We start from the raw sequence: 11634 nt of genomic DNA on the forward strand, positions 1-11634 counted from the left end.
GTGTGATTAGGTAATACTAGACAATTAGAGCATGCTAAGGCAACAAGAAGAAAAATCATTCATGGTTATAATGACAGAACATACTGGGATGTAGAGATTACAATAACTTTGTAAGAGTAAGATTGATAACTGAAGAAAAAGTAACACACCCTGTGTATTTCAGAAACATGACTGTTTTCATGGGGGCACGGAGATGGATTGGGGGAGTGTCAGGAAAGTATATAGGACTGGTTTAACATGTCATCCCCTACCAAGGATAACTGAAGATCCTAAGAGATTGAGGTTATTCCATGCCATAGAAAAGCACAGAATATAAATTTAGAAAATATAAAAAAATTCTTTCTAAATTAAACAAATGAGATTGAATAATAGAATTGATCTATCTCATACAAGTTTAAAGAGGAGTGTTTAACAAATTGCTGATTATTTTTCTTAAAGTCATTGGAGACAGATCATGACTGGAAACAACCAAACTGTCATCTCCCAGTTCCTTCTCTTGGGCCTGCCCATCCCCCCAGAGCACCAGCACCTGTTCTATGTCCTGTTCCTGGCCATGTAACTCACCACCGTCCTGGGGAACCTCCTCATCATCATCCTTATTCTACTGGACCCCAATCTCCACACACCCATGTACTTGTTTCTCAGCAACTTGTCCTTCTCTGACCTCTGCTTCTCCTCTGTCACAATGCCCAAATTGCTACAAAACATGCAAAGCCAGAACCCATCTATCCCATATGCAGGTTGTCTGACACAAATGTACTTTTTATTTTTTTTTTGGAGTCATGGAGAGTTTCCTTCTTACAGCCATGGCCTATGACCGTTATGTGGCCATCTGCTTCCCACTTCATTACACCAGCATCATGAGCCCCAAACTCTGTGCTTGTTTATTGCTGCCACTGTGGACGCTGGCCACATTCAATGCCATGATGCACACCCTGCTCATGGCTAGACTGTCTTTTTGTGAGAACAATGTGATTCTCCACTTTATCTGTGACATAATGGCTATACTGAAGATGGCCTGCTCAGAAACTAACATTAATGAGTTAGTGTTATTTATCATGAGTGATCTCATTGGTATTATACCATTCCTACTCATTGTTATGTCCTATGTAAAGATTGTTTTTTCTATTCTCAAGGTTCATTCTACCCAGACCATCTACAAGCTCTTCTCCACCTGTGGTTCCCACCTGTCTGTGGTGTCTCTGTTATATGGCACAGTTATTGGTGTATACTTATGTCCACCAGCTAATAACTCTACTGTGAAGGAGACTGTCATGGCTATGATGTACACAGTGGTGACACCCATGATGAACCCTTTCATTTACAGCCTGAGGAACAGAGACATAAAGGAGGCCCTGATAAGAGTTTTCTACAATAAGAAAATCACTTTATAATGGTAGCGCTTGTGATTTTTAATTATTTTTATGTAACAAACATAATGATGTTAATATTTTATGTCAGATGTTGTCCCAAATCATAGAACATTCATGAAAGGGCATGCCACATAACTGATCAATACATAAAAAGAGGTGTAGTGTAGTAGTCAAAGTAGGAAAGATTGTCTTTGATAGCTGGCCACATCTTCCTCCATACTTTGCACAAATTATCCTGTAAATGCATAGTAGAAGAGGTTCTGTTTGATGCAATCTCTGTTCCTTAAATTCTTAAGTTGCTGTAACATTTTACCATTTACTCTTAATTCTGCGGACATTAATGTATCAATTAAAATAGTTTAAGTAATGGATTTATGATTCTTGCTAACAATGCAATCTCCCCACCACCAAATTTCCTTCAATTATTTCCTACAGGTTCTCCCACTCTGACTTGATATCCTTTTGTTCTCTCAAATCCCCCTGATTATTTTATGTCTCTGTTTTCTTTTCTGACTTCTCTTGATGCTGAACAAATTTGGGGTAATCATTTTGTACAACAGTGTCCTTTACAAAAATTTTCCTTTTAATTTGAAATTGACTAATAACCAGGAAGAATTCAATTTACTTATCTAAGATGATGGAAAGAATAAAGAAAGCTAGAAGCTAGTAATACCTCATATATGTTTCATATTTTACTTAGTAAAATTTCTGTTTATAGTTAATGTCTTTATTTTACCCTTGTAACAATCTCAAGGATATAGAGAAAGTTCTGTTTCATATAATAAAGAACATGAGACTCATTGACTTCCTATCTCACACCAAGGGGCAATGGTTCAGTTGTGCATGAGGTCACAGCCAACTCTCCTCTTTTGTCTCATTTCTTTACTGTCAAAAGAAGAATATTTCTTTATTTTGTATATTTTTAGCCTCATTATGAAATAGAATAACCTTGTTCACTTGATTTCCTCAGTTGACCTTGGTATGTGATGACAAACAAACTCAGTCTTTATCCTCCTCTGACCTCTCCTAATGACCATCTCCATGTGAGGCCAATCCTCTAGGGCTTTTCACTGCCTGATGAACTCCACTTAAGCCTCTCTTTAACCTTCCATAAGAACATCTAATAGTTGAACTCTTTCATTCCCAGAGAGTCCCAGAGAGCTGAAGGCAGGGAAGAACAGAACTAGACAGGGAAAGCTAGGCTGTATGCTAGGAAGAAGAAGGGTGGAATTGGAGGGAGACGCCATGGATCTGCCACCACAGATAGACTTGCTGAAATGTTGCTGATTGGCCACAACCTCATGGTGCTATAAAGACTAATAGAAATGGGTTAAATTAAGATGTAAGAGTTAGCCAATAAGAAGTTAGAGCTAATGGGCCAAGCTGTGTTTTAATGAATACAATTTCTGTGTGGTTATTTCGGGGCTAAGCTAGCTGGGAAGACATGATGAATAAGCAGGCCATCCTTGCTACACCTGTTCCTCCTTTGTTTATGTTCTTGCCATTTCTGGGGAGAAAGCCATCAAACCTATCAAGGCCCTTAAGCTTTCCATGATAGTTTTGGGGGTACCTTGGACACTTAAGACTAATAATGACCCTGCCTATGACACTTTCTGGAGTCCTGGAAGATTTCCCATACCACTGGCATGCCCTACAACCCACAGGGACAAACCATTGAACAGAGGATCAACAAAGCTCTTAAGGAGTTGTTGGCCAGTCTATCTTGCCAGAGACTAGGGGACATCTTAATCTGGCCTTAACAGAGATCCTTTTCCAAATAAACTTCCTCAGTTTTGATGACAATGGACTTATCCCAGCTTCCAAGCATTGGGGTATCTCAGACAAGGAACACACCTCTATCCATGGTGAGATTAGAGATCCTATCTCCCTCCAATGGTAGTTCTCAGCCCCCTGATAACCCATGAGAGAGGGTATGCTTATGTTTTTCCTCAGACTGTCACGATGGCAATATGGGTTTGGGAAAGAGATGTATGCCTGGTCATGGATCAGGCACCTTCCAACAAGGAGGGAATGACACAGGATGGGTAATGTATATACCCCCTTTCTTGCTCTCATTGCCACCCCAAACAAATTGATTTATTAAGGGCAGAGGTTGAAACTTCTTATTATTAATTTTTTGAAATGTTTGGCATAATATAAAAAGGCTATTTTATTCCTACTGGATGCTCATATATGCATTAATTTTCAGGGTGGTATTGTTAATTCTTATTCTCTTTAAATGTCTCCTTCAGCAGATCCAACATCAGGTATTAATAGCTCTTAGGCATCCTTCTCACAGTACTCCACAGGTGGTTATGCATGCCATGTTATCTGTAATCCAAAAGGCTACTTCCTACTACTCCCACCCTGGCAGTTCTCCAGGAATAAATGCTCTTCAAGGGTTGGTAGTCAATGATGGATAAGATCTTGTTTGGCAGGCCAATCTAAGACACTCAGAGTCTAGTTGCTGAGCCCTCCTGAGGTGGGATAAACAAGGCCTGAGCAAAGAACTCTGACTCCTGCTGAGTGACAATGTAATAAATAAAACAGGGTGGATATGTAGGAAGTTAAAACCTACCAGGCCAAGAGGAACCAACCTGGAGTCTGCCTGACTCTGTCAGAGGTCCTGATCCTGCCTAGCCAATGAGGAAAGACAATTTGATAGCAATGATTAGAACACCTGGGGGCTGAGAAGGCATATAATTTTCCCCTGTTTTTTAGATTAAAAAAAAAGTCTGCCTTATCCCTTACAGTGGACTCCCAGGTTCTGTGTACACTGTTATTACACCGTCTCATCCCCTCCCCTGAGGAAGATGTTAGGGCCCAGCTATAGTTACAATTATAGCTTTCATATAAAGGTAAGAAGATAAAATGAGTGAAAAGGCATAGGAACATGGACATGGTTCTACTTGCTCGAGGAAACATTAAACATGCCATCTGCTTGTCATATTTCTGCCCTTTTCTTTGGTACACTTAGAAAACTGGTTTTTGAAGTTTATATTCTTTAATACATATATTAAATCCTTTTGCATGTAGTCAGTTACTTTGAATTAATATGCTGTATTTGGAAGCCATCTCAGTGTGTGTGATTTTCTACAATCTCCATCTAATTAAAAACTACTATTGGAAGATGAGAAACTGTGGATTCGTTACAGACTAATATAGTTTGATAAGGCAGATGTCCTGAGAGGTCTCCAATGGGATCAATGGCCAAGATGATCCAACATCTAGAAAGCTTCAACTAGCTGAGAAGATAGAGGTTCACAGACTATAGCCAAGATTTAACAATAATTCTAAATTTTCTCAGGGTTTATCAAAGATTATCAGTATCTACCATTCAGCAGGAAGTAGTCTAGGGAGCTATGCCCAAATTCCCAAAATTTTGTTTGTGAAAGTTTGTTTTCATTTAAGGGATTTGGTAACAAATTGTTATTGGTCATAGTTGATTCCATTATAAAGAAGTAAGGGGGATATGATATAGAAATGATGGTTAAAAATGTATAGATTATTGAATTTACTTTAATCAAAAACAACTGATAATCCCAAAATATTTTACTCTGGTATGGATTTTAGTTTATTAATGTAAGTTTAAGTTTAACTTTGTTATACTCTGTATATTTCTTGTTTAATGTACTGTGTTTATTCATCTAAATTAAAATGTAATATATAATTAATAAATACAGACATATAAAATGTTTTTAGTTATCTATACTAGTCAAACTTATATTCATGCTAGTTAGGTTTTCTAGATGTACAAAGATATATTTCAAATAAATAGGTATTCTTCAAATATTTCAAAGACTTGCAAAATATGACTTTTAAAATGCGTTAATAACTTAGACTTCTCAAGACAGTGAGACACATCTGCTCTTGGCAGCACCAATGTTTTCCAGAGAAGATGATAGACATCAAAGAAGCTCTGTATGGAGTTTATTTTCATTATGGCAAAAGCTAACCATATGAACAAAGAAACTTCTCTTGCTTTATTTTCTGACAGTTACTGCCCAAACTGGGCCAGCAGGACACAAAAGGGTGACTACCAAGCTTTGCAAAGACAAGGTAGCACAGCTCTTCAAAATTCCCTCCTTCACAAGAAAGTCTTTCAGATATGCTATGCTGGTAGGCCAAAGACAGATGTCTCAACATTGCAGAGGAAACATGGGTGACTCTGCAGGCAACCAGATGTTTATATCATTTCTTACACTTTTTGGAACTTGCTTGCCTGGACTTCCTACTTATTCAGAAGATATTATTTCCTTCTGGGTTCTTTGGTGGAATTGAAGACTAAATAGCTATAATTATATATTTCTTTAAATATGATGAAAAGATAAATTAGATATAAAACTTCCAACTGAACAAGATAGGATAGATAATTATGTATTTTCTTTAATTTTGCCAAATACAAATAGACTTGATATTGTAACTCTTAAAAAAAAAAAAAACTTGTTTTGATGGGTTGGAGAGATGCTCGGTCACTAAAGGTGAGGATCACAACCAAAAGTTTCAAAACTATCCTTGATTTCTTGTGTAATTTTTGTGTTTGAGACACTTTAAATCATTAGCAATGAAAATAATGTCTGATAACTTGGGGTAGTTTTTTTAGTCAGCTTCTTCATTTCTCCTTCTAACAAAGTAGGCTCCAGTGAAGCAGAAGCCTGTTCATTATCTAAATAGATATGCATCTTTCCACTTTTTTTGGATTTCTTGTGACTGATATATGTTTATTTGTTTTGTTTGTTGTTAATGTTTGAATTCTACCTTCTGTAAGTATAGGGAGGAGTGATTTATGATTATAATTGGTCTCCACTAGAGATCCCTGAGGTAAATTGGTCTTAGGAATGTCCTGGGTAATTACTATGTCTTTAATGAATTATATAGGTTCTGGACTCCTATGGGATACAAGGCTCTTAAGGCCCAGGAATTCCCATAGAGCAATGTGAGAAGGTATGGGGCAAGTAGATGATCTGTAAAGAGGCCAGTACTTCCTGTACTTGCAAACAAAATAAAGATGAGCAGGATCCTGAACTAGAAACTTAGATGTGGCCTCAATACATCTGGCTATATTCAGGAAAATAAGCTGGTGACTGGCTATAAATCCCAATGAAATTCCAATATCATGCAGGACAGTTTTTCAGGTATGATGACATTCTTTTTTCTCTGTCTCCAAGAACTTTTCATGATCATCATATAAACCACATTTATAAGCATGGATTCATTACAATAACTCATTATGTAATTTTCTCTCACTATTACACCATTTCATCAAGAGAACAGTGCTGTGAGATGGAGTTAGCTGCTGTAGTGCTCAATGGCTGTTTACTTTCCTCTAGGGGTCTTAGCAAACTCTGAAAAACATCCTACACAAGATAGTGATCAGTTATATTGCATAAGTTCACAAATCTTTGTGGTAATATCTGTGATTGTTCCTAAGTGAAGTCCATCAAGGAATACATTTCTGTCATCTAGGTGTTCATGTGAAAGTATAAGGAGAGCTACACTTTAAAATTCAGTGTTTCTACAGAATTCAAGAGGATAAGCAGCCATACTAAATGTGAGAAACATATAACTTGTAATTTTTAAGTGCTGTTTAAGTTGAGAATATTGTGCTGAATAGCTAAAGATGGTATGAAGTCTTTTGGCTCATCAGTGTTAACAGTGGATAGCAATTTATCTGACTTGTACTATTTGTAAATATGCCTACCTAACAGAAATATAGTGTACATTTACAACAAAAGAAAAAATGGGCACAAAACCACATACCAATAATGCCAGTGCTCAGGAGGAACCAAAGGCAGGGATTTAGCATGTTTGAGGCCAATCTCGGATACATGAGGAGAACATATTTTTAAATAATCTATGATATATTTCCTGTATGTTTTCTTCCTCTGCAAAGCTAATCTCCAATATCTAAGTCTGCAAACTCATAATTTGGGCTGTATCGAACACTGTCAGTCTGTGAACAGCCAAGCCATCAGACTTGGGTATAACATTTCAGAGAAACCTGCTTATACATCTTGATGTTTCTCTTCTTTTGTTAGCTATGAGCATGATAGGTTCTTTAGTCAGTGCCTTGTAGAATCACAGAATTGTGTGTGTGTGTGTGTGTGTGTGTGTGTGTGTGTTTGCCCATACTTGTGACTTAGAGTACATACTGCCCAGTGTATGAGTCTGANACTCTGGTATGGATTTTAGTTTACTAATGTAAGTTTAAGTTTAACTTTGTTATACTCTGTATATTTCTTGTTTAATGTACTGTGTTTATTCATCTAAATTAAAATGTAATATATAATTAATAAATACAGACATATAAAATGTTTTTAGTTATCTATACTAGTCAAACTTATATTCATGCTAGTTAGGTTTTCTAGATGTACAAAGATATATTTCAAATAAATAGGTATTCTTCAAATATTTCAAAGACTTGCAAAATATGACTTTTAAAATGCGTTAATAACTTAGACTTCTCAAGACAGTGAGACACATCTGCTCTTGGCAGCACCAATGTTTTCCAGAGAAGATGATAGACATCAAAGAAGCTCTGTATGGAGTTTATTTTCATTATGGCAAAAGCTAACCATATGAACAAAGAAACTTCTCTTGCTTTATTTTCTGACAGTTACTGCCCAAACTGGGCCAGCAGGACACAAAAGGGTGACTACCAAGCTTTGCAAAGACAAGGTAGCACAGCTCTTCAAAATTCCCTCCTTCACAAGAAAGTCTTTCAGATATGCTATGCTGGTAGGCCAAAGACAGATGTCTCAACATTGCAGAGGAAACATGGGTGACTCTGCAGGCAACCAGATGTTTATATCATTTCTTACACTTTTTGGAACTTGCTTGCCTGGACTTCCTACTTATTCAGAAGATATTATTTCCTTCTGGGTTCTTTGGTGGAATTGAAGACTAAATAGCTATAATTATATATTTCTTTAAATATGATGAAAAGATAAATTAGATATAAAACTTCCAACTGAACAAGATAGGATAGATAATTATGTATTTTCTTTAATTTTGCCAAATACAAATAGACTTGATATTGTAACTCTTAAAAAAAAAAAAAACTTGTTTTGATGGGTTGGAGAGATGCTCGGTCACTAAAGGTGAGGATCACAACCAAAAGTTTCAAAACTATCCTTGATTTCTTGTGTAATTTTTGTGTTTGAGACACTTTAAATCATTAGCAATGAAAATAATGTCTGATAACTTGGGGTAGTTTTTTTAGTCAGCTTCTTCATTTCTCCTTCTAACAAAGTAGGCTCCAGTGAAGCAGAAGCCTGTTCATTATCTAAATAGATATGCATCTTTCCACTTTTTTTGGATTTCTTGTGACTGATATATGTTTATTTGTTTTGTTTGTTGTTAATGTTTGAATTCTACCTTCTGTAAGTATAGGGAGGAGTGATTTATGATTATAATTGGTCTCCACTAGAGATCCCTGAGGTAAATTGGTCTTAGGAATGTCCTGGGTAATTACTATGTCTTTAATGAATTATATAGGTTCTGGACTCCTATGGGATACAAGGCTCTTAAGGCCCAGGAATTCCCATAGAGCAATGTGAGAAGGTATGGGGCAAGTAGATGATCTGTAAAGAGGCCAGTACTTCCTGTACTTGCAAACAAAATAAAGATGAGCAGGATCCTGAACTAGAAACTTAGATGTGGCCTCAATACATCTGGCTATATTCAGGAAAATAAGCTGGTGACTGGCTATAAATCCCAATGAAATTCCAATATCATGCAGGACAGTTTTTCAGGTATGATGACATTCTTTTTTCTCTGTCTCCAAGAACTTTTCATGATCATCATATAAACCACATTTATAAGCATGGATTCATTACAATAACTCATTATGTAATTTTCTCTCACTATTACACCATTTCATCAAGAGAACAGTGCTGTGAGATGGAGTTAGCTGCTGTAGTGCTCAATGGCTGTTTACTTTCCTCTAGGGGTCTTAGCAAACTCTGAAAAACATCCTACACAAGATAGTGATCAGTTATATTGCATAAGTTCACAAATCTTTGTGGTAATATCTGTGATTGTTCCTAAGTGAAGTCCATCAAGGAATACATTTCTGTCATCTAGGTGTTCATGTGAAAGTATAAGGAGAGCTACACTTTAAAATTCAGTGTTTCTACAGAATTCAAGAGGATAAGCAGCCATACTAAATGTGAGAAACATATAACTTGTAATTTTTAAGTGCTGTTTAAGTTGAGAATATTGTGCTGAATAGCTAAAGATGGTATGAAGTCTTTTGGCTCATCAGTGTTAACAGTGGATAGCAATTTATCTGACTTGTACTATTTGTAAATATGCCTACCTAACAGAAATATAGTGTACATTTACAACAAAAGAAAAAATGGGCACAAAACCACATACCAATAATGCCAGTGCTCAGGAGGAACCAAAGGCAGGGATTTAGCATGTTTGAGGCCAATCTCGGATACATGAGGAGAACATATTTTTAAATAATCTATGATATATTTCCTGTATGTTTTCTTCCTCTGCAAAGCTAATCTCCAATATCTAAGTCTGCAAACTCATAATTTGGGCTGTATCGAACACTGTCAGTCTGTGAACAGCCAAGCCATCAGACTTGGGTATAACATTTCAGAGAAACCTGCTTATACATCTTGATGTTTCTCTTCTTTTGTTAGCTATGAGCATGATAGGTTCTTTAGTCAGTGCCTTGTAGAATCACAGAATTGTGTGTGTGTGTGTGTGTGTGTGTGTGTGTGTGTTTGCCCATACTTGTGACTTAGAGTACATACTGCCCAGTGTATGAGTCTGATTAGGCTAACATTTGAAAAACTGTCTAGAATATTGAAATCCATGACAAGAGTGCATACAGAGTTGTATCTTAGCAGAAAATGCAAACGTTTTCTAGAGTGAACCATCCTTTTTCTCTAATTCCTTCATCTGATTGCAAGAAACACATTTTGTTATGAAGTGTCAGTTACTTAACTCAAAGTCTACAAATTTCAATGACATTATAGAATATCTACATAGCAACTAGAATTTTTTTTCCAAAATTGGCATCAGGGTTTAAGCACTTGATACATAAATTAGCCATCACAAACAGAAAAGATATTTAAGGAATAACTCAAGTGAAGATCCCAAAGTAACTTTGTTGCATCTTCTTTTTATACTTCATGAAAATCTTCAACATGTTTGTCTTCTGCACCAAAACAACAACACTGGGTGGAGTAAAGCATAAGGATATAATCTGGAGTTATTAATATTGCTGGGGGATTATAGAAAGGATTAACCACTGTACTGTGGGAAAGCAATAGTAACTATGACACTCACTATAGAGTATAAAATTTAGTTCTAACTGGTAAACATTTCTCTTTAAATTGAGAGTTTTCTACAATTGAAGTCAAAGAAATCTGTATTAATTTGAGCAGAGAGTAACAAGTCTTCCTGGACAAATTTATACATTGTACAGGTACTGGTCCTAGTTGGATATTAAGAATGATTTTGAACAACCACAGGTAATGAAGTCATGTGAGACCATTGATGCATGTAGATTTATGTGAAGGTGGATTAAAGCAGTGATTAAAATAATAAGTGCATGTGTACATGTGGTATATATAGGATGCTAAAGACATAGTGAAGGTCTTAATATAGGGAGATAAGGTAAATTTAGTTGTCTATGTTATAAGCAATAACCTTTACATACAAAGGAGGATGAGCCAAGTGAAGGGGAAGAAAGGGAAGGAAGTGATAGGGAAGTACAGGAGGAACTCTAAAATTTAGGAGTGGAAGAGTTTTAACCCCAGAATTGGTGAAGAGAGAAAAGCAAGTGTCATTGTGAGAACATATAGGGTTATACCACAGGCATGTTTGAGATAATAAAATAGAATTTGTGTCCCTGATAGGAGCTTTGTTCTTATCCTTAGGGCAACAGTGGAAATATGAAAAATAAACCAGAAAAGCAGTGATGGATCTCCTTTGTGTCAGAATGTCACAGTGTAAATGAACCAGGTTGAAGGAGAAGGGACAGGAGACACGAGAACATCAAATTGAGTCTCTTTCTGTATTCCAGTAAAGATACCATGTGATCCTCATGTATAGATATAATCCCACAGAAAGGAATGAATAAAAAAGGAGGAGAGTGGAAGTGAGACTCTGTATAATGTATGACAGCAGTTCAAGGTAACAAAAAACAAATGGATCAAAATTCACAGATTTCTGAATCAAAACTGAAGGTTTTTTTTTTTTTTTTTTTTTTTTTTTTTTTTTTTTTTTTTTTTTTTTT

The 11634-nt window shown here is 36.2% G+C and overlaps 1 protein-coding gene across 1 annotated transcript; it reads left to right on the plus strand.

Annotated features, from left to right (window-relative positions):
* The first annotated feature begins 454 nt into the window (after positions 1–454).
* Positions 455–1394, plus strand: LOC126514062 (olfactory receptor 1-like). Its single transcript, XM_050162753.1, is given in 2 exon segments — positions 455–766; positions 768–1394. Coding segments are annotated over 2 exon segments (939 nt in total).
* Positions 1395–11634: the final 10240 nt, after the last annotated feature.

This window comes from Alexandromys fortis, unplaced genomic scaffold (assembly GCF_014885135.2).
Source record: "Alexandromys fortis isolate MF-2015 unplaced genomic scaffold, M_Fortis_MF-2015_v1.1 scaffold_84, whole genome shotgun sequence".
NCBI lineage: Eukaryota > Metazoa > Chordata > Mammalia > Rodentia > Cricetidae > Alexandromys > Alexandromys fortis.